Source organism: Ctenopharyngodon idella, chromosome 5 (assembly GCF_019924925.1).
Source record: "Ctenopharyngodon idella isolate HZGC_01 chromosome 5, HZGC01, whole genome shotgun sequence".
Lineage (NCBI taxonomy): Eukaryota > Metazoa > Chordata > Actinopteri > Cypriniformes > Xenocyprididae > Ctenopharyngodon > Ctenopharyngodon idella.
Window position 1 is genome coordinate 15,988,939 of NC_067224.1, and position 25,071 is coordinate 16,014,009.

Here is a 25,071-nt window from a genome sequence, read left to right on the forward strand (position 1 = left end):
ACAACACATTGGCTATATCGGCACACATTTATAGCTTAGTCCTTTTGTGAAAAACGTTTGGTTTCCAGCAACAAAGTCTCTCTACTTGTCCTCCATATAATTCCCTTGTGTATTGCATCTTTTTTCCAAATAGCATAACCTGACCATATTTAATTCAGAGAAAGCCATGCGCAATTAGACGCCATAGTCACAAAAAGTATATGGTCACGCTTTTTTATGATGGAAATTCGTTTTACAGCGCTAATGTATATGGTGGGTAAGGCGATGCAAAAAATAAAACTGAGACATATGATCGTTAACTACATCACCAAAAAAGCTAACAGCCCCTCCAAAGATTGTATAGCTACTACAGATTATTTCACGAAATGAACACTGATCTTCCCCTTAGATCATATATATTTCGAATACATATTAAACAGAATATTTGCCAATGTGGCTTTGGATGCTGAACCACAAATAGCTTTTAAAGGCGCTATAAGCTATCAGATTATTTAAATGAAACATATGTCAACGCCAGTATTACCTGGTAGGTTTACTGAAAAACAGTCTGAATCACGAATAATTAGGGCATAGCCAAACCCGCATATTAGTTCAGTGATTAGGTCATTCTCTCTTTATGTGAAACAACTGATAACGAACTTGAATGTAAAATTTTCAGTGACATGGGGTCAGCGAAAGTCCTTGTCGTTGTACTTATAAAAACACGCCTCCTTCCCACCGTAAACATCACACGTAAAATGTATTTACGTGCATATGAAGGACAATCGCGCATGTATGAGTATCAAGTGATTTCCTTTCATGGTTCTAACCAATCATTTGAGGCTGCACATGAATTTCTCTCTATCTCCGTACAATACATCACATTTAGTGCTTCTATCGACCGGCTTACATGCGGCATTATACATATCTTAGATTGATCACACATATAACTGCTGCTGCGCTCCTAGTGAAAACATCTGTTCTAACACAGATCCGTTCGCGATCACCTCCAAGTAATAATAGTCTGCGAGTTTAGATGGATTTGTTTTCTTTTTCTCTCCACTTCGTTTCTCAAAACTGTGGTGATAGAAGAAGAAACCCTCATTGCCTCATTAGAGGGACGACATTTCTGTATATCTTCCCTTTGACTATGAGCAAGCCTTTCAGTTCAGCCTGGGAAAAATATTAAACATTAATGCGCTGAAACAGGCAAAGATCTTTGAACCAGTCGGTAGCAACGTCACAGAAATCTTATTCTGCGCACGATGCTGTGACTCCAGATAATATATAAAACGCACGTGCTCACCAAAACGCTCACAGAGAATAAATATGCCAGCAAAAGTAATCGAATGCCTACATTTGTAACATATATGGTATTCTATAGAGGTTATTTCAAAACTCTTCTTGACGGGCTTGACATTTTGTGTCAACATTGCTTAACAAAACGTTTTGATGAAACAAACCTATGTGTTTTTGTTGGCCTTCCTTAGCAAACAGAAATATGAATCCATGTAAAAGCACACCCCAAATACCTGCCATTAGAACAGCTTGAAGAAGATAGCATGAAGAAGATTGAATTTGCTGAGAGCGAGACAGTGTTGCCTATTTCCTTTTTAATAGTATAGTCACCATCACACAACTTCACGCGACCCTTCTGCACAGGCATATCATGGATTGAGCAAAAATGAAAGGCAACATCCAATAAAAAAGAAATAGCGGAAATATCAAGACGAAACAAACAAAATGTATTTGAAAATGATATATTAAAAGTGCTTTTGACTTTTCATGTCTTTTATCTCTGACTGATGATTGACTCAACACACACACTCGCACACACATACGACCAAGAAAAAGTTTCACCGGTGTCCTCTCCTTTAAAATGTCCATGAGGTCAGATTTGCCGAAGTTGCATGTCCATAGCATCAAGTGGGGGAAGGCTCAACCATCAGTGAAATTGTCATTGCGATTAGACTGTGTCTTATTTGTCTAATGTTTTTCTTTATTTTTAAATTCTCACTTCAATTTTAATTCTTGGAGAACATATCTTCAACAACATATATCGCACTCATTATAAGAAGCAAAAGGTTATATCAAAAATCATTAGTATAGAATCACAGAAAAAACTGGTTTAGAACCAGAAAAAATACAAAACAGAGATACATAGACACAGGACATTTCTTATAATTGCTTGGAAATTTCTTTCCCGCTAAGTCTTGCTCATTTACTGCGCATATGATGTTCTTCATTTTATTTGTACGTATTTTGTTCTTTACAAAAGAAAAAAAAGAAGAAAAAAAAAAAAAAAGAAAAGAAAATAAAGACTAGTATTTTACAAAATGGAGAGTGTTCTTGATGACGACGATGGATTTGCACGGGAGTACGTCCAGTTCTTTAATCTTTGTACATTACATATTCCATTTCGGTCCCAGAAGACAAAAAAGAGTGTCTTCCTAAGTGGTCAGAAATTAGGTCCTATATATATAGTCTTCTTGAAAGGGCTTGCAGAATTTTGGTCCTTCAGTCTTTTTGTTTCACTCGCTCATTCGGATCATTGAATGGACATGTAGGGCCAGTTGAAGCTGCTCCCGGATAATAACATATCCCTGATGAGGGTTTCAATGGGAGTTTTACCTACCAAGCGAACGAAGAACAGCTGTTCAATTACTGACGAAGAGACAGTGCGGAGAGAAGGCAGTCGCAGTAAAAGCTTGCCAAAGCGACTGGGCTGGTTCGGGTACTGGCTCCTCACGTACTCCTCCAGGGCGCACTGAGACTTCTCTTGCAGGCTCTCGATGTGTGCAGCATCTGACAGGCCGCAAGCGTCTGAGTAGACAAAACACAGCACAGAAAAGAGGCCCAGGTTATCATTCAGCATCAGCATTACGTGTTGTTGACAAAGTGAGATGAACAAACACGAGCCCAACATCATGCATCACGCAGCGTATGAGGCTGCCTGTAATATAAATAAACAATACGACTGTGCAATCCCTCAAGAGTAACAGAACGTATTCCCTGCGTTGTAGGGGACATACCACATGCACGCTCACAAATCAGACTAAACAAAGAGTACGCAAGGACGAGGGTGCATAGTAAGCTCGACTGAAGAGGATCGACTGGAGAAGGCGCTCGTGTCTGTGTCAAATATGGAAATATCTAGCTACATATTTGACAGAGAATTTGGCATGGTAATAACCGAATTATAACCTAATTGCTTTCCAGATGCTACCGAGTCATTTCTCGTTCGATTCCCTGTACCAGCAGTTGCCTCTGCTGTGAGTTTGAATGAGGAGGCAAGGCCGCTGGAAGCAATCACATTTATTACCGTGGACTTGCCTGAGGACACAATCGCCTAAATTTCAGAAAAAAGGACATGTATTTTACAGAAAACTGCTCTAGGTCGATAGTGTATGTCAATTAATGACGTTACGTCAAACATGTTTGCAAATAGCCTACCGCGCGAACGCCAGTGCAGTAAACACATAGCTCAACCATTGGAACTGCTAGAATCAGTTCAGCCAAACGTCCATTCTCTTGAACACCATCGCCAGGCCAATACGTATTTTGTCAGCATTCTAATATGGCGGCTGTGTTGAAGATATTCAGAATTAGAGTTTACGTTTTGTTCAATTTAAGACTTAAAGTGTAAGGGCTTGGTGTGCAACATTCCTCGGCGACTGATCTTAATTGGACTGGACTAGAACGCACTGCGGTCAAATACAATAACCTTCTGAACTTCTGAACTGTGCTAAGTCCTTGCAAAAATCTCTCAGTAATGTGACCTCATGGGCCACTTTCCGCTGCAGCCAGCATGTGCAGAAAGCACTGCTATAAAAACAGAGACAATTCAGCAAAATACAATGTAATGTGTTTCGTGTAGGAATGTTTTTGCTAATACTTTACGATTTACACTTAATCAGAAAAGAACTCGAAAGATACAAAACCAAGGGTCGCATTATGAATTATTAATCCATGACGTCACAAAACTTTATGCAGCACTTCAGCATGGCAACAAATCAGAAGATAACCTATAGTTATTATCGAAACATACTGCGTTCACGTCTTACGAATTGGGAAATCCGGATTTACCGAAGTGTCTAGAAGTTGTTCTGATTCGCTACCCACTTCAGACCCAAAATATCTGAGTGCTTTGTAAACAATTCATTGTTAAGAATGGCAAGGAAGGTTCTGTGTGAGACTGACGTCATTGAGAATCAAATAGCCTATAACGTTACATTTCGGTGGCAAAGATTAGAAGTTTAAAACATAAACAAATGTTTTTTTTTTTTTACATGTTTGGCATGCTGTACATATGCTAATCAACACTAACACATATTCCTGAAAATTAAGGCAATACACAAAGTGTAAACCGAACCGTGGCCTACTTAAACTAACTTGAACGCCTCATCTTATTTTCACTTTAGGGGGAAAAGATTACAAATTTTATGGTTACACTACAGAACATAATCAGTAAGCTAGTGTCTTTTTAGACACGTTTTGTTAATTATAAATCGTATGTATACGTGTGTGTGTTAAGTCTACCCCTTTGCTCAACAATCAAAGGGTAGTGGTATTGACTACTTAATTGTATTTGTCAAAACGTAGCCTATATATAATTCCAGCTGCTAAAATAAATATATTAAAGTTGATATTATTAAAATACGCACGTAATAGGCTAATATTACGTTATATATAATACAATATCAAAAACAACAGTCCGCTTAAATCTTAACAATGTTATATTTATTATCGTCTGTTGTCCAGAAAAATACTAATATATTATAAACATCAATTACAATGCTAGAGGTGTGAGGGTAATTTGGTGTCATCAAGGTTTTGGTAAAATTGCTATAGCTTTTTTGGCAAATTACCCCGTCATTAAATAGGCTAGACAGACACCAGTATGACGGATATTTCTACGAATTCATAGCCTACTAAATATCATTTTTAAATATCACCCTACAGCTTAAAAGCAATTATTAATAACAGAGGCCTCGCTAGTCATCTTTTCTCAACAGAAAGGGCCCTAGATGTATATTTGTGTCTGCACACAGTGGCATCGTGTACAACTGTGAACAGTGGTTGTGCAGATTTAAGAAAGATATTCTAAACTAGATCTACACTTGATTGTGCAAATACTGGCCTAAATATTTTCCAAACACACTGAATTACTTTGAAATGCATATTCAATTCCATGCAAAAAATAGAATTTTATGCTTTATTGTCATCCTCCACTAATATTGCAAAACAGTCTATAATTAGTATAATAGTATCGGTTGACTACAATAATATATGCAATTTTGTATTACATTAAATATTAAATATTTGTGGATGTCTTTTTAATACATTTGAAATAGGCCTACCACTTTATTACTTGTGCGCTAAAGAGATTTTACAGTACAAAGCCAGCTTGAGGCCCACTATTGAGCTAGCTTCGATGCCGAAGCTTATCCACCCCGCATTGCATTGCCCCCTTATGTCTGTAAGGCCTCGTCTCACACACTCACCTGATGTGAAGAGCACTATTGCCTTAATGCAGCTGTATTCTGCAGAATCGACGTGCAGTGCTTTGAGCTTCTCGACCTGTTCCTGGAAGATACGAATGTGATCCATGAAGGCCACGACGCGGTCCGCCGACATAGGCGAGGCGTGCAGGCCGGCAGCGGCAAGCAGTGGGGCCACATGTAGGGGCATGGAGCACTGAGCCGCGTTTAGCACAAATAACTCGCTCCATGTCAGTCTGAGTAGGGACACCTGGTCGGTGATCTGCAGGTCGGGAAAGAAAGGGATGTTCCTCGCCCATTCCACAGCACTGAAGAGCAGACGAGCCGCAAGCTCACAGATGTTCTCGATCCCCATAATATTATTGGGCTGCATGCACTGGCTGCCATAGCGAGACGTAGGATAAGGCTCGGCCCGAAGTAGTAACGAGATGTATCCGGAGAGATAGCAATGACCATTCAGAGGATCCCCATTCGTTAGCGCGTACTGGCCCGGGTTCGGTTGGGTTGGAGGCATTCTTCCTCGCTGAACCGCTGACAAAAAGAAAGAAAGGGAGAGGAAATGTACATCCAGAACTGAGAAACATCATTGATGTGGAAGCTTTACTTCGAGTGAATGAGTAGTCTGGACTGCTGTTTTACATCTTCGAAAATACAACTAAATTACAAACTATTTACGGCACTGAGTTTCGAAAAAAATAAAAAAATAAATAAAAAATAAATACTTTCACATGGTCCTTGAAATCATACTAACCTCGTCGGTTAATAGGTGGTAATGTTTACCTTTGTTTATGAACTTCAGTTGCTAATATAAAGACATACAAACACTCTCTAGCTCTTTCTCTCTTTTTTTTTTTTGTCTTCACACACGTACACATTACGATTTTTAAATGTTTTTGTTTGATATACATGTTGTACACATTGAACGAGGACCGAGCTTAAATCTCGACTATTCAGTAACTAGTTCAATGCCAGCAGCCTCTTTCTTATTACAAATGCTACACTCTAATACTTTGACATAAATGCCTGTAATATACATAGATTTGTGTGTAGTAGACTAATAAGTTTACAGGCAATTTAATGATTAAGATAGCCTACTAACTCTGAACCAGAAAAAAAAATGTTATCTACAATCGAGCACGAATACTTTGTTTTTATTATCGATAACAAACAAAAATGCACATGTATTATATAGGCACTATCTTACGTTGAATTAATTCTTGTTTTAAGACAATTTAGAGGTTATTAACAGCAGTTTTGTTCTACTCAGTTATTAAGAGTAGACTTGCAAAGGCCATTGTTCGCATACAGCTTAGGCTGAGAGGGGACAGACAGGCCTCTAAACGTTTACTCTAGGCTACGACGTAAAAATAGACACACTTCTTATTTTCAAAGATAAAACTATACCCTCTTATTTCATTTAGGTATACAATATGGGGTTAGTGTGTGTAGTAGGCTTTTCGGCAGTCTTGTGCAGTCTTTCAGCACGCACGCGCGCGCACACACACGCAAACATACACACACACACACACACACACTTAATCCTTCTCTTTCTCTCCTTTACACACATATAGTGTTCATGGATGACTTTAATATCTCATGTAATTGGCTGAGTTGAAATGGGTGCATATGATGCTTGCCTATCTGTGAACAATATTACTTGTATTAGATGCATGCTGATCTTGCCTATGCGAGCGGATTTACTACTGCTTGTACGTGCCCTCTGACACTCTTTAGTAAGCAATCAAAGCAAATTTATTTCGCGTTTGTATGAGTACAGTGCGAGCTTTATGTAACTGGCTCTGAACAATAAACCTGTGTGTAGCAATAGTGTGTTGCGTTTAGAAAAATATATTCACCTTCCCGCCGCATTCCCACTTTTAAACACTTCTTCAGCCGACAATATTGGCACTGATTACGATGGTGCTGGTCAATAGGACAGTTCCTGTTGGCACGACATGTATATGTTAAGTTCCTTCGGACACTCCTCTTGAAGAAACTTTTGCATCCTTCGCAGGTGAATTGACCATAGTGCTTGCCGCTCGATTTGTCCCCGCAAACAACACATTCTATATGCTGCTGACTCTGTCCAGAATTCTGGCTGCCCTTGTCGCCAGCCGTCCCTGGTGTGGACGGGGGTCCTGGCTGACTGGGTGTCTGCGGAGTGTGTGGTGCCGCTGACGCCGCCTGCTGTTGCTCCCTCGCCGGCTGAGCTGCTGGATTGGGGCCGCTCGGAGGTCCTCCGGCCACGTCTTCCTGCGGATCTCGCCAGACGCTAACTACCATTGCCATATCTCGGGCCCGAAAAGTGCTTTCAAGCGAACTGGTCGCTCGGATATCGGAGCAGGGAAAAGGGAAGTCTTGGACGAACGGCAGCGCGAATTCAAATCGGAGCACTCAATCTCATAAGGAAAAAAGTAGAAGCAGAAAATGATCAATACATTCAAAATACCGCAGTCGATAGAAAGGCACCCGATCAGGATATGCAATTGTCGGGAGGCCAGTTCCAAGGTAAATTGCAGTCAGCCATTCGGGAACCCAATCGTGTATAGAGAAAGCGATCCCAGACGTAATAAAAAAAAATCAGTTTTCTTAAAAAATACCGCAATAAAAATTCTTCACGTTGAAGCAAAAATAATAGCTTTCTGGTGGACCGGAGATCCAAAGTGCTGTGCAAAATAAATTCCCCTCTTTTTTCTTCCTTGCTCCTCTCTCCGTCTTCGCGGTTGAAGAGGAGGAAACACTGAAGAACGGATTTCTCTATCTATGTTCATGAATAAAGCTCATCTGGTCCGGCGAAAGAAAAAAAAAAAACAACGTCGCCCGAGTGCCTATGTAGTTTCACCTCTCCAGTAGGAACAGAGCAAGGATAAAAAGAAAAGAAAAAAAAAAAACAACTAATGGAATATGTAAGAAGCAGAGACTCAAAAAAGAATGCGTTTTAACGGGAGTACCAGCGGAGCAATGTTTCCGAAACGGAGATCTGCGCGAATGTCTGTATATAGTGAACTTTGACACTACTATTGAAACTGACACGTTTCTATGGAGATCGCTGCGCCTTATATGGTGCTCGTGTCAAGGAGCCAAGAGAGGGGCTGCTGGCAACTGATAATCAAAGGCGACTGACTGGTCAGAACCCTGCATCGGGGGGGAGAGAGAAAATGGGAGGCTAAGGTTAGCCAAGCCTCCTTCACTCCATTGGTTAGAGTCCTCGCTCCTCGCTACCTACGACTGAGGGCTCTGACAAGCACAATTTACATTGCGCTCGCCCCTGCGCTGCTATTTACTTTGAAACCCGATTAGAATGGACCGTCTATTGTCACAAAAAGAGGAAGAAACCCCAGAAAGAAGCGGCGAAAAACGGGATGAAAGCAATGAGCGAACTATACGCGCACGTGAAATATAAACAAATGCGCGTGAGGCAGAGAGACTGGTGCGAGCCTCACAAAGTTGAAAGTGTTTTGTTCAAAGCTGTAGTCTTAATTACAAAAATACCCATTACAACGTCCAGATTTGAACTATGAAGGTCCCATTGACATTTTACGTAATTTGACAGAACAATACCGGCTGGAAATTGCGTATCAATGCATAAACCACATTTTCACGGGTCAATAATATACCTAGTTCTCAGTAAAACGATTAAATAAATAAATAATAATAATAAACGTATCGGGACGCGCGATGCCTACCACTAGTTTGACTAGAGAAAGATGTCAGTAGGCTATAACGGAATGCTTTACCAGTGATAAGAAACAGATCAAGCAGCCAGCTAAGGCACAAAAGAGGAATCAGACTATTATGATATTGGAAAGTATAAAAATCCATCGTTCAGTGTGTTTTAACAGATTATTAACGAGGGAAGTTTTTGGTATAATGCGCAGTGAAACCGGCTTTTTGTGCATGAATGCCGAAGGCTCCGCTGTACAGGCTTATAATGTCTGGATCGGGCTGCCATCTAGCGTACAGTAGACAATTACAGCGACATAAAAATGAGTAATTTATTGTCATTTTAAGCATGTTCCTAAATGTAGCTCAGAGACGAATTACGCTGTGGGATGAATATTGTCTGATTTTTATTTTATTGATGCATTTATAAGACACATATTATTTCAAAGTCTTACTTTGATCATGATCTAGTGCAACTTGATTAACATTAAGCCTGTTTTATTTAGCAATGCCAGTAACTATAATTTGTTTTTGCGGAGAAACAAGTTTTGGTCTCTTGCCAGTTGACATAACCGAGGTGTTTAAAAGAAAATTAAGTATTAAAAAAAAACTCTTAGTAGCTTTTATCATGACAAATTCTTTCATCAGAACTTTCATATGAACTCTGCATCAAAAGTCCAAAACTGTGCGATAGAAGGGGAGGCAAACATCGACATCCGTCCGTTTACGAAACCCTTACAAATAGGTAGCCTATTTTCAACTAGACCGCGGAGCTTCCTCCGTCTCTCCTCACACCGATCCGCAGAAACGCACGCTGCTGTCCTCTGTTCTTTGCAAAGGTGAAACGAATAAGATTAAAAGGAACAAAGAGAAACTTCTTTAAGTGTACCATCAAGGTTTTACTCCACAGACAGGGAAGAGAGCGAGAGGGGAGAGAGGGAGAGGGACAGCGAATGGGAACACAAGGCACGCATGAAAACAGTATTGAAGAAATGGTAAAGTGGACACTTGGACATTCAAAGTGCGAGCGCCCAGCGACTGGTGGGTATCACTTTGGGATCAGCGGTTTCTCAGTATGCTCCATATTTGAAAGGCAAGTACTTTTATCACTTTATGCAATCCCAGTATTAGTTGAAATTCATATAAATATCTCGCAATGTACTTAAACTTGTATCAAACTAAAACCTCAAATATCTATCAAATTAAGAATGTGAAACTGTCAAGTGAAAGCAATGCGGATATAGACCACGGGAGATCGGTGGACAGAATTCTATCGATCACTTGCACTAGCCTACTTAATCTTAAGAAAGAAAAAAAAAATAACGTTGTGGTGATGCTGAACATGACTGAACGTTTGACTTTAAGAAACGCCTTTTCACCTGTGTTATTCGTCTTGTATGATCTCGTAATGGGAAGATCGATAGCAGTCTGTTTGTTTAAGTGATAATGTCAACGGATTAAAAGGACGATTATACGATAGACATGTTCAGAATAAAGTAGGGCTGACGCGCGTACATAAACATTTAAACAATTTTGAGAACAAGCAAAAAACTAATGAAAAAAGTATAAAAGTAATATATAAAAGTAGCATACGTCTGCCTTAAAGGATTATTTTCTCGTGACTTTCATTAAATTAGGTATCAACATACTTAAAGGCAATTATAGCACAATTAAAGACAGAGAGCACATCTCACTATATGACTATTATTTTTTGGGATCATATATACATATATATTTTTTTTTGCTTTAGGCCTTGTACTCATCAAAAAGCTTTTGTTAGTCATGAGTTGTAATGAACGTTTTATTGATAAAAAGTAAGTAAAATAAAGTGTAAAACAATGTTCAAAAAGTTAGTTGCAATGTTTCACTTTACAATATTAAGGATTATCATTATAAAATAATAAAATAAAATTAGCTAATCATAATCATATGACTATGAGTTATGTTACCTATGAAATCAATGATGGTCGAAGAGATGCTGTAATGTTTTGATGTGTGACAAAAATAATAATAATATTATTAATAATAATAATGATGATAATTAATCGTTTCACAGCACCTCATGCAATTTGTTATATTTGTTATATTTCTTAATGACCGTGCAACCTCTAAAATAGCAATAAACAACATATACCATTTAGTCTAATGCATGCTCCCTAAGAGCTGCTCGAGTAATAAAATCCCACGAAATGCGGACCTCCTACCAAGTGAGCACGAATGTAAATACGCTCGGGTTAGATGGCATAAACTCTAAGGACACAGCAGGGATATTTCACCTTCCTTATTTTATCAGACACCTATGATGTTACATTTAACCAACGTCCCATTGAAAACATAATAAATTGTATATTTTTTGTTTACATTTACAGTTAACATCTGAACCTAAAACATTAACCACACTAAATGGTTAGGTTTTGTAGTTTATACCTCTCCGTATCTGTGTACAGATACACTAAAGCTTCCCTTGAAACTGAATTGCTTGTATATCACAATGACTAGATAATTTATACTAAAGACATATCTGAATTGTCTGTTGCTTGATACCAGGCCTATCATGAGCAATTTTAGAATTTGTGCAATCATAACTTATTTAAAATTGTATATTATGTAGGTTTAAATATATAGATACTAATAGCAAAAAGATGCATTACAGAAATATAAACTTGTACAAATACAGAGTAAAAAAAAAAAGTAATCAACAAAGCAATTTATCAAAACTTTCAGCAAAGAGGATCAATACCTTGCAAGTAACACAACACGTTTTGGTTAAAATGTACATATGATAAACATTTTGGGGAACATTTGCTTATGATATGGTTTTAAAGATTTAGCTACGTTATGAGTGTTGCATTGAAGAAAAAAAATGTTAAGAGAGACATTTTGTTCTAGTTGTGTATAGAAATATTTTGCTCTCTGTGATAATCTCACAGTTTTTAAACACGTTGCGTGCCTCTAATGCGATGGTGGGTTTTGTCACTTTGAGTAGTAGTGAGTTGAAAGGGAAGAGGAGGGGGCTTTTGTTCAATTTGATCCCTAACTATTTGGGGGCTCAGATTGGTGTGAAAGGGACGAGAAGGTCACTTGAAATCGCCTTTTATCCACTGCCATTTTCTCTATGGATCAGCAACTTTCAATGGACATCATCTAATCGCTCTTAATGGAAAGGGTAGTGGGGAGAGTTGTGGAAAATATCTTAAACTACGCCACTTAATATTACCGCATGGGCTATTTAAAAGACGTAGTCATTAATGTTTCGCACAGAATCACTCCAACATTCCCCCTAATTGTGTTTAACGAAGGCCCAACGCTTCCATCATGCTTTGGCCACATCGTGATGTTCAGATATTTGAAGATTTTGCTGAATATCGCCTAGTAGGCGTCATAAACACCATGGCAGTCACTGTACGTCTTAGGTCAGCTGACCAACTGTAGCTCTGTAGATTTTTATTTTTTGACGAAAAGAAGAAGAAGAAGAAGAAGAAAAAAAAACAGATTAGTAAAAAATATCTTTAACATCTCTTTATTTACAATGCACAGAAAGAGGCGAATCATCTAGCTGCCAGTGTGGGGCTCTGTTGATGGCCTATGATTACGGTGGCCGTCACGGGGGATGAAGAAAAACAGGTAGGAAAATATTATTATTTTTACAGTTTTTTAAATAGATTTCTAAGTGGCCCACAAAACTAAATGCGTTGTCAAATTTCGAATTAATTATAAAATAGCGTTGACTGTAATTGTCCAAAATGGGGGAGAATTTTCTTTCTAGTTAGCTTGTGGTAGGAGTTTAGTTAGAGAGACTGTCAGTTTATGCTGGAGGTAATGGCTTTATTGCTCACAAACCATCATCTATTTAGAGCTTATGTGCTAATTGCCTTGGATGGCCTCATAGACCAAGATCATAAATCTGTTAGCAGTTAAAACAAGCCCAGACCCACAATAATTAGGCTAACTTACGCTTCTGACATTCCCTCAAAAAGCATGAAAACCACAACAATGACACTAAAGTACACGTATCGTATGTAGTCAGCAAATCCTTAAGCAGCTAGATTCATTTTCAGACGTTAGGCCCTGTAGACATAGGCAGGAACTTAACAGCACAGACAAGATTCATAAAGGTCTTAAAATAGTGCATTAAAAATAAATACATTTGTAATGACAGTAAAACTGTGTCGACTTGTCTATGTGTTAGGCTACTTAATTTGTTTGAGCAAACATATGGGGAAGCATTTAATAAAGATAGCAAGGGCTGGGTTTTCCGAAGCAAAAGCAGAAGGAAGTAAAACGTCAGGTGCATGTAAGCAGCAGGTTACTTAATCTGTACTTTTTCTCAAAAATAGATAGGCTTAATAGCGTTCGTATAGGCCTAGGCTACAACTCTAGCTTCTTTACATGGATTTAAACGTATCTTTCTCCTTGTTTTGAGTTCACCGGAGGCAAGGAGACATTTAATAAACAATATTAATGCAAACTACATTCGAGAATAAAAGAGTGTAAAATCGCATTGAAAGCGGCACTAACGGTGCGCGCATGTCACGTGATAGATCTGGATTTACTTTAAGACACGCTACAACTTTGTGCAGGTCTTCTTTGATAAACATAAATAAATATCCTAATGGCAAGAGAGAGAAGCTATATTCTTAATTATAATACTGATGTCAGAACAGATAACAACATGTGCTCCTGAACTATATTATAAATTAATTAATCGTTCAATGTTTTCATTAACATCTACAGTATGAAGTCAGCATCGATATTTCTAAAATATTATCTTACCAAAGCCATGATCCTTTATTTGACTAAATCAGGAAATAATGAATAACTTTTCAACACCTGCACAATATGACGGACAATTACTTTAGGCAGTTTCACACTTTTCGTTTTGAAGAGACCAACTCTTCGAGATATTGTGGAAAGACAAGGCCTTAGTTAAGCACGTTTGCACCTGACCACTCATGTAAACGATGCAGTAAAAGTTCTCATAACAAGAGGTGTATGTGCTTGTTTGTAAAATAACGTACGGACGTTAGTTACTTACGATAAGATACCGGCCTGCAACCAGCCTAGTCGTGTATGGCGTTGTGGTGGTTTTTATTATTGAAGATAGTCCTATAGCCTACTGTAACATGAAAAAATCCAGATCTATTAGTATCGTATTAAACGTTGTTAGTGCAAGGTGTTCACTGTTTCAGGAAACAAGGGCTTAAGTTAGTTTTGTAGGAATTCAACACAAAAAGTATCCTACATCTCCTTATAATTTATAATCCCACAGAGATTGCCCAGAAACCAAATGTCCACCCTACTTTTATCTGCTTAAACCTTTTGTCATCGCGTTTTGTTATGGTTTTACAACGAATGTCCGAGCAAGTGCAAAGCCTAAAGCACACCGCTTAACACGAGCGGAAGTATTCTTAGCAGAGAAGAGCAAAGATAAGCGACTGTATTTGAGGGGGAGAGCTTTTGTTGTGAGAGGTAGAGAGTCACCTAGCGTATTTATAATGGTCTGTTTAAACCGACCCGCAGCAGGAATTTAATTGGAATTTCGTCTGTCTTAGGCACATCCACGCTGGGAGACAGAAGAGATTAATTGCTTTAAAAAGGGTGATAATTTACACGTGCAGGAGGAGTACAGATAAAGACACCTAATGTCTGACTTTTCCAACATCATTTTCAGTTTACATTTCATTAAACAATGTTTTACCATTATCTAATGGTAAATAGCCTATTATTAATATTGCTATAATTATTATACATATGCCACACACACATAAACATGTCAGGTATTTTGAGTTGTCAGAGGTTTAGTGATAGAAGTGACAGGAAATGTGAAAAGATCATAAGCAATATATAGCTCAAACATGTAAAACATGTAAACATATAGCATGTTTACTATAAATGAGAAGTCATATCACATTGTTTTTTGTTTTTTTTAATAGTTATTTAACTAGGTACTATAAAAACTATTACTAGATTAACATTAACTACTAAAAAAATCTTTTGTCAAAAATAAATTTTGCTTTATTTATTAATCATTTCTCGGTACTCCAAATATCCCCAAACTACAGATAAGTAGCTCTAACTTATCACTCTAACACTTGCTCTAAACTAAACTTCAAAATACATAAAAGTCATCTCCCTTATACATTCAAACTTGCAGCTTGAAGTGTCAACATGTAAGCTATATATTTTACAGTATCATTTGTAAATAAAGAAAATAGCTTCCACCCTGCTTCTCCTTATAAAGTGAAAGCAACAGTTCTATGGAGCAATGCTGAGTCATAATTGAAATTGGGTTGTGAGTAATTTCCACTTAGCTGAGTAGTTAGTCACATTAGGGTTTTAAGGCAAATACTAGCAGGTTGTTTGAGCTCCAACAGGGAGCTAAATTGATGACTCACTGAGTTCAGAAATCTTTTTCCCAACGAGTGTCCAGAACGGCTGTGTATAGTCAGGAGACTTTCAGAGTGAATGATGTGGCGTGTCTTTATTTAAGAGCAAAGTTGGTTAAATAGCTAATAAAAGATGACACCTGATGACCTGTGAGAAAACAGAACCATGAGGGAAAAAAAAGATGCACTGGCTCTGTCCTTGAATATGCATCAACACATGTTTACAGGAGCTTAGAGCATTTATATATTACACAAGGTACATTACAAAGAAAAAATCTAAATAGAAAAAACAGAACATGTGCATACAGGTGTGGGCAATTTAGGTATTGCAACATTTAGGTTCTTATCCAGGTTATTAACTATTTTCGACTTACAGTACTGTCAGTGTATTATTATCATGCATGTGCACCATTTCTGTTATTACAATATACATTATTAACCGCTTTTACAGTTTTACATCTGCCAATTTTTTGTATAGTTTGTGGAACAGTACACATCTAAGTACATCGATGATCTTACTTCCGGAAATGTCAAGAGCAACATTAGTTCTTTATAGTAGAAGTTTTGTCACCAATGACCAATATCATCTCTTACACTATGATCTATCCTGTGACTGATAGATTTGGCTCAACTGTGCTCAGATTAATAGAAAACAAAGTGTGAACGTACAAATATATATCAACATATCAATAATAGCTTTCTTATCACATCATCTGCATAATGAAACAACAGAAGTCACTTACATTTTCTCCCTTTAGTCATCAGACTCTATTCACAGATTTGCTGAAGATGTATTTTGTTTTGTCAGGATTCATAACTAAGAATGAACTACAGAAATAATTGTATAAGGCGTGGTGTAGTGTATGTAAACAATGCATATCGTACTGGTAATCTGTTTAGTCTCACTTCTAGTAGCGCTCAGTCATATGTTCAGCAATGTCAAGCATCCTGATTCACAGCTGATCCAACTCAGGCCTTCCAATATGGATTTAAACACTCATGATTTACCTACATTATGTCTTTCCTGTCACTAAGCAAGAAGTTTCCTCATCATTTTTATCATCAAGTTTTTGATGAATAAACTTGAACACTGCTACTGTCATGTCCACTTCCATGTCAAAGGCAATGAAATAGGAAAGACAAGGCAGTTTGGTCACCAAAGAACAATTTGTCTCTCTATTTTCCTTTGCCTCTCTTTTTCACTCTTTTTGTCCCTCTTCATCAGAATATGTCAATAAGCTTAGTAATAGATAGTTGCAGAATTCGACTCTCTCTGCTTCTTTTTGAAGAAAGTGCGCGTTAAACTTTTAGATAACAGGGCAATTGCACACTCTCAATAAGCATAATCTTTTTTCTGTGTTTCTTTTTCAGATTCTCAAAGATGTGGGCAACTGAGATATCCGCAGGGTTTAGGTGGAAAAACACATGATCATGGTTTGATTGTGCTTAAACATACACACACAGAATGTAAAAACAGCACCTGCATCTCCGTTTACACGTCATACTCTTGCAGTGTCCCTCTATCAGTTCTATCTGTCAGCAAAGGAAAAGAATGCAGCCATGATTCCCGAACGTACATTCCTCAAAGCAATCTCTTCACCTCATAAAACATCTTTTGATAAATATAGTCAGGTTACCAGAGCTCTTATTTAAAAATCTGTGAAAAAGCATGTTTTCCAAAGTGAAAGAGGACCGATTACAGACAGCTGTGGCACTCCAAATGTGCCTCTCCACCCCATGGTTAGGACAGCAGTTAGTGAGGGACTTCCTGCATGGAAAGCTGTGTATGTTTTCCTTCAGTGAATTGAACATCCTGCAGATCTTAAATTCCAGTCAACAGTAAACTCCCTGACCTCTGAGCACAAAATTAGGCACATCATATAAGCAAGAGACAAAAGGGAAAGGAAAAGGAGGGACTGCAAAACAAAACAGAAAGATACAGATACAAAACATGACAAATTAAGAATGAGAGATAATGCAATTTTTTATACACATCTTCTGTTAAAGTTTTTTTAATTCATTGTATGAAAAGGATTACAGGAAAAGGAAACTAGTTTACATGATTAATTATAAGCTATATGACCAAAACAGTTACATTTTCCATAGCAGTATATAATATATATAATGTCATCAGGTTAATTAAGTCAAATTAATATTTTTTTACCACTTAAAACAAATTTGTGGTTACATGATAACAAACATTTTTTGCAGTATAACTAATCACAGGAAAACATGGGACAATGAACAAAGCAACCCATATAAAAAGATCTAGTCATCGTATTGTAATGCTCGTAAACATCCAGACTCTTTTACATATATGTGAGATCCATTCCTTTATTATGACACATGCATGCAATATTAGGGATCATCTCATTCTGTATTATACCATTCTGAAGTCTGATGTTTTCTATGTCTGAAAACACAATTATGTTTTTAGCCATGAAAGTGTCAGATTTCATCTTTTATTACATGGACAGGGTTGTCAGTTACAACATATGCGGTGAACCCTATCTGCCAATGTGTTTATTGAGCTATTATCAATTGACTGATGAAACAAACTACTCACCAGTCAACATATGTTCCTAATTTGCTGGATTTATTTGATTTTAAACCACATGTTTTCTGTTTTAAATGATTATGAAGGTTTGCAAGAGAGCTTTCTTTGCGGATCACAAACAATATGATTTTTGGCATTACGAGCAGTGGCGATTTTGTCCTGGGGAGACGAGAGGCATTTTAATCCTTTTTTTTTCTTCTAAGAGGTATATTTTACTATTTAATAAACATGGAAATAAAATATGTAACTTCTGCCACCTCATACCACAATCACAAAATATATTCATTGGTTATATAGTTTTTTTTTTTTTACCTCCTACCTCTTGTCCTGAAATATCCCCATATTGCTAGTCATCTATAAGACAAAGCTTAAAGGTAAGTGGCATCCCCTCATTACCTTGGTTCTGCCTTATTTATGTTCCCCACTCCCTGGGGTTTACTTGTGTAGCAGCACCACAAGTACACAACAACTGATAAATTCAGAGATGCCATACTATAATGTAAATAATAATGCAGAGCAGTAATCCTCTATGTATTTTTAATATGCAGAATGTATATGATGTTGAAGTTTGATATATTTGAATGCCTCCAAATAAATTATTTTGCATATGTGCATATTAACATCTTTTCTTCTGTTTCTCATTGCCTGCGTTTCTCTTTGTCTGAAATCATATGCTTTATCTGGAGTATTATTGTGTACAGCTCTCAAAGGACAGAGATGTTTCCCAGAGCAGATCACATGACCCTATCATGTGCTATCACTGAAGTTGTTCTCTTATTGGTTAGTTACTCCACAATGCCACATTTGCACATATCACAGTATATTTGGTTTCAGATATTTTTTGAGGTCGATTTAGAGATTGGGGGCTGGAAGATGAGGTTATATATAATGTTAATCTTTACATGTGGTTATAATGGTGTTTTTTTCCTCTATCATTTTCCTTATTTTGTTGATGATGGCACTTGCTCTGCTTCAGGAAGCAGGTCTCCAAGGAAATGCACTCCTGCATCACAGTGCCTGATCACTGGAACAATGTGAGTGAATGTTTAGCTTTCTGAACAAAGCGACACCACATGATGTGGTGGGTGGAAAAGAAATCTCAATGCCCCTCTGTCGTATTTTTTCTCTACTTTTCAGCTTTCCTTCATGTACCATGTCTGTCAGTGCCCTCTTTACTGGCGTTTAGGTGGTGTTGCCGATAATCAAGAAACAGTAAACACCACAGACAGTTGACTATGACGCGACCTTGGAACATGTTCCGTGCAATGACCATTATAAAATGCTACGTCTTTCATCTCTTTCCCTTTAGACATTGGGCTGCGGGATTGCAGCTGTGTGGCGGGTGCCACCAGACTGTTCATGTCTTGCCTTGTGTGTATGTGTGTGCCTGTGTGTGCGAGCGAGCGATCCCTTGGGGCTCTCTCCCTCAGCCCTGGCTCCCTGATTCGGTGTGTAAAAGCACCCCTGAATGATGGATTACTGTGTCAGTGCGGCCTGCGAAGGATTAATTTGTTTCATTGATTTCTCTTTAGGCAGAATGCCAGCGTTTGCTGCTTCCCACCTCCTTCCCGGAGACTCCCGGCCATAATAGACGGTAATGGCCTAAGACAAATCAACCCGTTTCTTGTAAAAATAGCAGCAAATAACCCCTGACTTTGCCTCACGAGCGTAAACCAGAGAGAAGCTCGATTCTGACAGCCACATTCACAGCGGGCATTAACCCCAGGAGAAAGCTCGCGCTCCACTTGAACAAAGCCATAAGTCTTGAATACTTACATCCCCCACTCACAGCTCAGAATGGATTGGTAATGACCGACTGTCTGGCTGTGCAGGTTATATGCGCTTTGCGCTCGGCCAATCACAGGAACGAGTGACCTCAGAGACGTTTACAACACCATCCTACCAAGCAACAGTTTCTGTGCATTAGTTGAACACATGGATATCATATTTAAGCACCACAGTGAGAAGCCTAACAAATGTAGCCTATAAACACTCACCCCTGACTGTGTTTGCTAGCTCGGGGGCTGTCGTTGTGATGTTGCAGGCCTGGGCAGAGGATGAGAGAGTGTGTGGAGCTCTGGCCAGGACCCTCTATGTGGACTCTGAAGGGCCTGGAACATATAATATGCACAAACACACAAAAAAAGATTAAACAAAATGTACAGTCAGAGCTGATGTACATCCTCAGTCAAGTGGTGATTCCAAATCATTAGTTTAGAAATGTTCTGTCTGAGTGCAATACTTCATATTAACAGTAGGCAATTACACCTTGAAATGGTCACTTTAGGTTTGGATCACACGAGTGTGAGTGCCGTAATTCACCCTATAAAACAGGTAACTGATATTACATCACCCCAGCTAAAATGGCCTGTGTTTGAATATTTTCAAGCGAAAATGCATTGCTTTGTTACATTTATATGTATGCATTTGGCAAACACTTTTATCCAAAGCGACTTACATTGCCTTCAAGGTACACATTTGCATTTTTATCAGTTCTTGCTTTCCCTGAGAACCAAACCCATGACCTTAGCATTGCGAGCTACAGGAAAGCCTGTGATATTACAGACTAGTTTCTCGAGTTAAAGACTCTCTTTTTTTTCTTCTTTCTTATACCATGGTAAGGACAGAATAGTTTATAAGGCAAACAATACAGTCATATAAGAACAAACTAAAGATATTTCAATTTGATATTTGACAACTTCTAAAACATTTTTTAAAAGCATCCATTCTTTATTATTTTTCTTTAAATATATTTAAAAAAAAAAAAACCTTTGACTCTGATATTAAAAGCAGTGTAGTCCAGTAATTTATGCTTACAAGACAATAAAGTCTTTACACAGATAATCTACATTACGATGGTTCTTCACCTTTCAAGTCTTGAATGAATGGTTGATTTCATAGAATTCTGATATGAATACACTCATCCTATCCCATTTACCATTTTTTAAAGATGTACTCATTCAGGTTTGAGTTCCCCATCTCTGTTTGTATGAGCAGAATCATTTACTGTCCACTGAAGGCACTGCAGTGTAAACACTCAGCAGACTTTTTTTTTCCCACAGACCAAATCAATCCTAATGCCCTTTCAGCTCTGTCTAGAAACAAAGTCCTTCAACACTGATGCTGTGGGTGGAATTAGGTAATCTCAGCTATGATACTAACTCATTGCCAGCCTCTTCCCAGGCTCCTTGCTGTCAAGAGCTGTGTTCCTCTCAGAAAAACAACAGTTCTCAGGGGTCCTTACATCCTTAAGTGGCTCCAGAAAAGGTTAGTTGTCAGGTAATTGTCCAGCTGCGGTTTGGCTTATCTTAATCACAGTGCTTCAACATAAGCCTGGGTCTGTGTTATGAAGAGGCTAACGGTGCTAAAGGGGAGGGTGGCTAGCTGAGGGATTTTGTTGTTCTTTTTCTCTTTTTGTAAATGCCTGGTGTGCCGAGATAGCCAAAGCAAAGTATAGCAAGTTAGCGTCAAGCTACAACACATAATGTGGACAAAGTGTTGGACTACTGTTGATACACACAACAATATTTCATGCAGAAGAAAAACAAAAAGAACAAATGGAACGGAAACGCAGCAACACCTTTGAGCCATGTAGAACCAAACAAGCAAGTCAAGGCGCAATCCATTTGTCATGGTTTGTTATGTATATCTGTAAAGTGCAGAAACTTGAGGCTTTGTGAAGCCTTTGATGTTGCCACTGAGTCACTCTTTAAGGGGACAGCAAGGTTGGAGAGAATCCATAACACTATACAGGGTCCTTTGGTAACATTAAACAAAATAACAACGACTAAGAAGGCCTCTTACAAGGGTCAGCAAATGCAATCAAACATCTATTAACTCTGTACTTCGAAGCCAAATTAAAATATACAAAACGAGCACAGATCTCTGATCATAGAAATGTTAAAACTGTAAACCGAGTTCATTCAACCGTTGTAGCCATTTATTCTGATGTAGTTTGCAGTGGTGACACATAGTCTGCTGTCATTTTGCTCCACCGACGTCAAAGGTCGAACACAAACTATAAAATATTTGTCGGGGGTCCATCAATAATCCTGACATGCGGACCCATACAGTACAAAGCTAGAGGCAGAATGAACTGTCTCGACAAAAGCATCTGGTGCACATGTTGACCCAGAGGCCAAAAGGTTAGCAGCCAGACTCCTCTACCCATCCCCACTATGCTTTCATATGTTCATTTGATGGTCGCTGTGGCAATTATAAAGGTATACTTCAGCCAGGTCTAATGGACTAGGGGCAAAGAGCAAAGCCTTTACAGTGGGGACCCAAGTCAAAGGTTAGCATGGCCATAAGACTGATTATGGGGCATTCGATGAAATGGAAAGATGCGGGCAGCGCACATGCTGAGCTGCTCATCTTTATGCATATCTTAACTATGAACATGTCTTATGGAAAACACATTAATGATCATTTTAGTTGTCATGCAGTAGACGTTGTTTTTGTTATCTAGATTGCCACCGGCTTTTAATGACTATTAAATATGAATGGCCAAGGTCATGAGGGTCGCAGTCTGCATTTAGAGTGTATGACCAGTGCCACATGTAAAGGTTAAAATGGAATTGCTTGTGCCAAGTTTATGAAGAGCCCCATTTATGCAGGCCAGCAGGGGTGATTTATGACCAGAGATAAGAGGAAGGATGGGTGGAAAACTCTTTCTTTTTCAAATGCAATCAGCTTCTGTAAATACGTAGCTTACTTATATCCATCACGCTGTCACAGGGAATCGCCGTTCCTTTGCTTAGATGAAATAACAGCTTTTGTCTGGGTACCGACAACTGTGCTTTTGAAGAACAGTTGTTTTATCATTTTGTATGTGTGTGTGTGTGTGTGTGTGTATGTAGCTCACTTTCCAAGTTTCCTAATATATTAGCCTATGCAATTACATCATTCTAAGCATACCATATCACAACATATTTAAAAGTAATCACTCATTTAATTCTCTGCGTAATCCATTGTAACAGCAGTACTACGTAAGCAGACGGCATAGTTAAAAGGGTGGATAGCCTCCTAGCAGACTCTGTTCATTCAATTGGTCATATAAAAGCAAAACTGTATTTTACTTGGCATCTGATTCAGAAGCGACTGCATGTCTCATCATTTCTACCTGCCCCCATAACTAGTTAACGTTGTTGAATACTTGGTCTGGTTTAATTAGGTATAAAACAATTCATTTTGATTGAAACAAACCAGATTTTTGGCATTCCATAATGTGTCCAAAAGGTACATTTGATCTGCTATCAGAACAGCCACATATTCACAGCTAAACTGGGATGTTTTGTCACTGAATACCACAGCCAAGAACATTTGTGGATCTTTGGCCCTTAAATCTGAAAACCACTCAGTGGTATGATCTTTGTGAAACTGCACCCCAGTGGCTCAGGGTCTGGCTGAAATGGAAAAAAAAGAACGAGAAGATGTGCTTTGAACTCTTTGCCAAAACGGAAACACGGTCTAGTGCTGCTCATTTTAACGAGTCGTAAGAACTATTTTTGTTCCCTCATAGTAATAAATTTGGTCTTTCCTTTTTATGTAAGCTTAATGTTTTTCTAGGTGTGGATCAAAGGGTGATAATTCGGAAAACCATACGCATCAATACATTTTACCTCATGCCTCTCAATGTCACACACAAATCCTGTTTAATTTTTACTATATGTTGCACTTGGACTTCAGCAACCAACTTCAGCGGTGAAAGAATGAAAATATATTGAAGCACTGTGGGAAAAGTCAAACAAAAAAGTTAATACAACAAACCCAAATATTGGTTTGATGACTGACATTTGAAATAGGGCATAGGGTGGATGTAACTTAAGTCTAAGTACACTCTTCCCCCTTTTCACACACCCCTCTGGGTGACTGTTATTAATGCTATTTCCTCTCGTCATATTATGTCATACGGGACATTTAAAGAACGTCATCTTCCGTAAGGGCCCTGCATTCTGCCAGTAGTCAGAGTACAAATCATCATCAGACCAGACAGAGTCATCATCACTGTCCTCCTATAAGTTATAAAGTGCTGTTCATCTCTCTTCTAGTTCTTTGGAAGGTTTTTTTATTATTATTTTTTTTTTTATCTTTTTTTTTTGTCTGCAGCATTTCATATCAGCATATGGTTTGAAATATGACTAGCCTAAATGATTTGTATGAATTTGAGCATGTGTGATGTTTTGTCTCTTATTAAAACAGATCAACTAGCTACTCTCTGAAGACTTCCCACCTGGCTGTTTGTGTGTTCAGGGAACAGAGCTTTACATTAAAATATGATTTTATCAATAGTGTGATCAATAGTGTCAGCCCGCCGTTGTGTAATTATTCTGGCCTCATGTATCAATAAAGCCGCAATAAAGCTGTCATGCTTGATCTCTTGGTCGTGAATATGCTGAAAGCAGTCAAAAAAATTTCCAAACGTCTTTTGTTGTTGTTGTTGTTGTTGACAAACAGCACTTTATATATCCTTATCTCTATCACTAAAGAAAATCCTAACATCATTCAAGTGTATGGCCATCAATGCAAAGCCAATAAACCTGCATATTGGATTTTGTCTATTAATGGAAGAGAGCAAAGACATTTAGCATTTTAATGGCATCTAGAGTTAGCAAGGATAAAGAAAGCAGGCTACATCTTAAGTGATATCACACGAGCAATGTTCAGACAAACGTGATTGCGAATGTGATATTGTTTTATACAAAATGTCCGTAAACAAGAAGTTTATACTGAGTTACTTACATTTCGGATACAATATTGGCAGTTAGTTCGTGTATTTTGCTCTGTCAACGAAAATTGTTTAAAGCCTTCAACCGTCACTGGTCTCCTAGCAACACAAGCTTCATTTCCTTTCTGAATGAATCAGTAATTTCGAACGAATCGGTTGAGTGAATGAAGACTCGTCACTTATTTCGTCCATGAATGAATCGGTAATTTTGAACAAATCGTTGACTAAATGACTCAATGATTCACTAATAAATACAGT

At 38.2% G+C, this 25,071-nt stretch overlaps 1 protein-coding gene and 1 long non-coding RNA gene across 2 annotated transcripts; one reads left to right on the top strand and one right to left on the bottom strand.

Moving 5' to 3' along the window:
- Positions 1-1,572: 1,572 nt before the first annotated feature.
- On the bottom strand, positions 1,573-8,466 carry nr2f1a (nuclear receptor subfamily 2, group F, member 1a). The gene is made up of 3 exons (XM_051895769.1): positions 7,337-8,466; positions 5,484-6,011; positions 1,573-2,802 (listed from the first exon to the last, which is right to left on the bottom strand). Exons 1-3 carry the CDS (start codon positions 7,767-7,769, stop codon positions 2,528-2,530), a joined length of 1,236 nt encoding a protein of 411 aa, XP_051751729.1. The 5' UTR covers positions 7,770-8,466; the 3' UTR covers positions 1,573-2,527.
- Positions 8,467-8,845: 379 nt separating this feature from the next.
- On the top strand, positions 8,846-24,624 carry LOC127513689 (uncharacterized). Its single transcript, XR_007930463.1, has 6 exons — positions 8,846-10,240; positions 12,685-12,767; positions 16,901-18,866; positions 19,063-19,120; positions 19,396-19,534; positions 19,619-24,624. It is a non-coding gene; the product is annotated as an uncharacterized LOC127513689 (long non-coding RNA).
- The last annotated feature ends 447 nt before the right edge of the window (positions 24,625-25,071 follow it).

Bases quoted from the DNA above. Each gene is read 5' to 3' on its own strand.
- nr2f1a (XM_051895769.1), bottom strand. From the start codon at position 7,769: ATGGCAATGGTAGTTAGCGTCTGGCGAGATCCGCAGGAAGACGTGGCC. The intron at 6,012-7,336 runs GTGAATATATTT...TCTTTTTGTCAG, and splicing joins AGTGGGAATGCGGCGGGAAG to CGGTTCAGCGAGGAAGAATG. The intron at 2,803-5,483 runs GTGAGTGTGTGA...TTGTCTACTCAG, and splicing joins AATAGTGCTCTTCACATCAG to ACGCTTGCGGCCTGTCAGAT.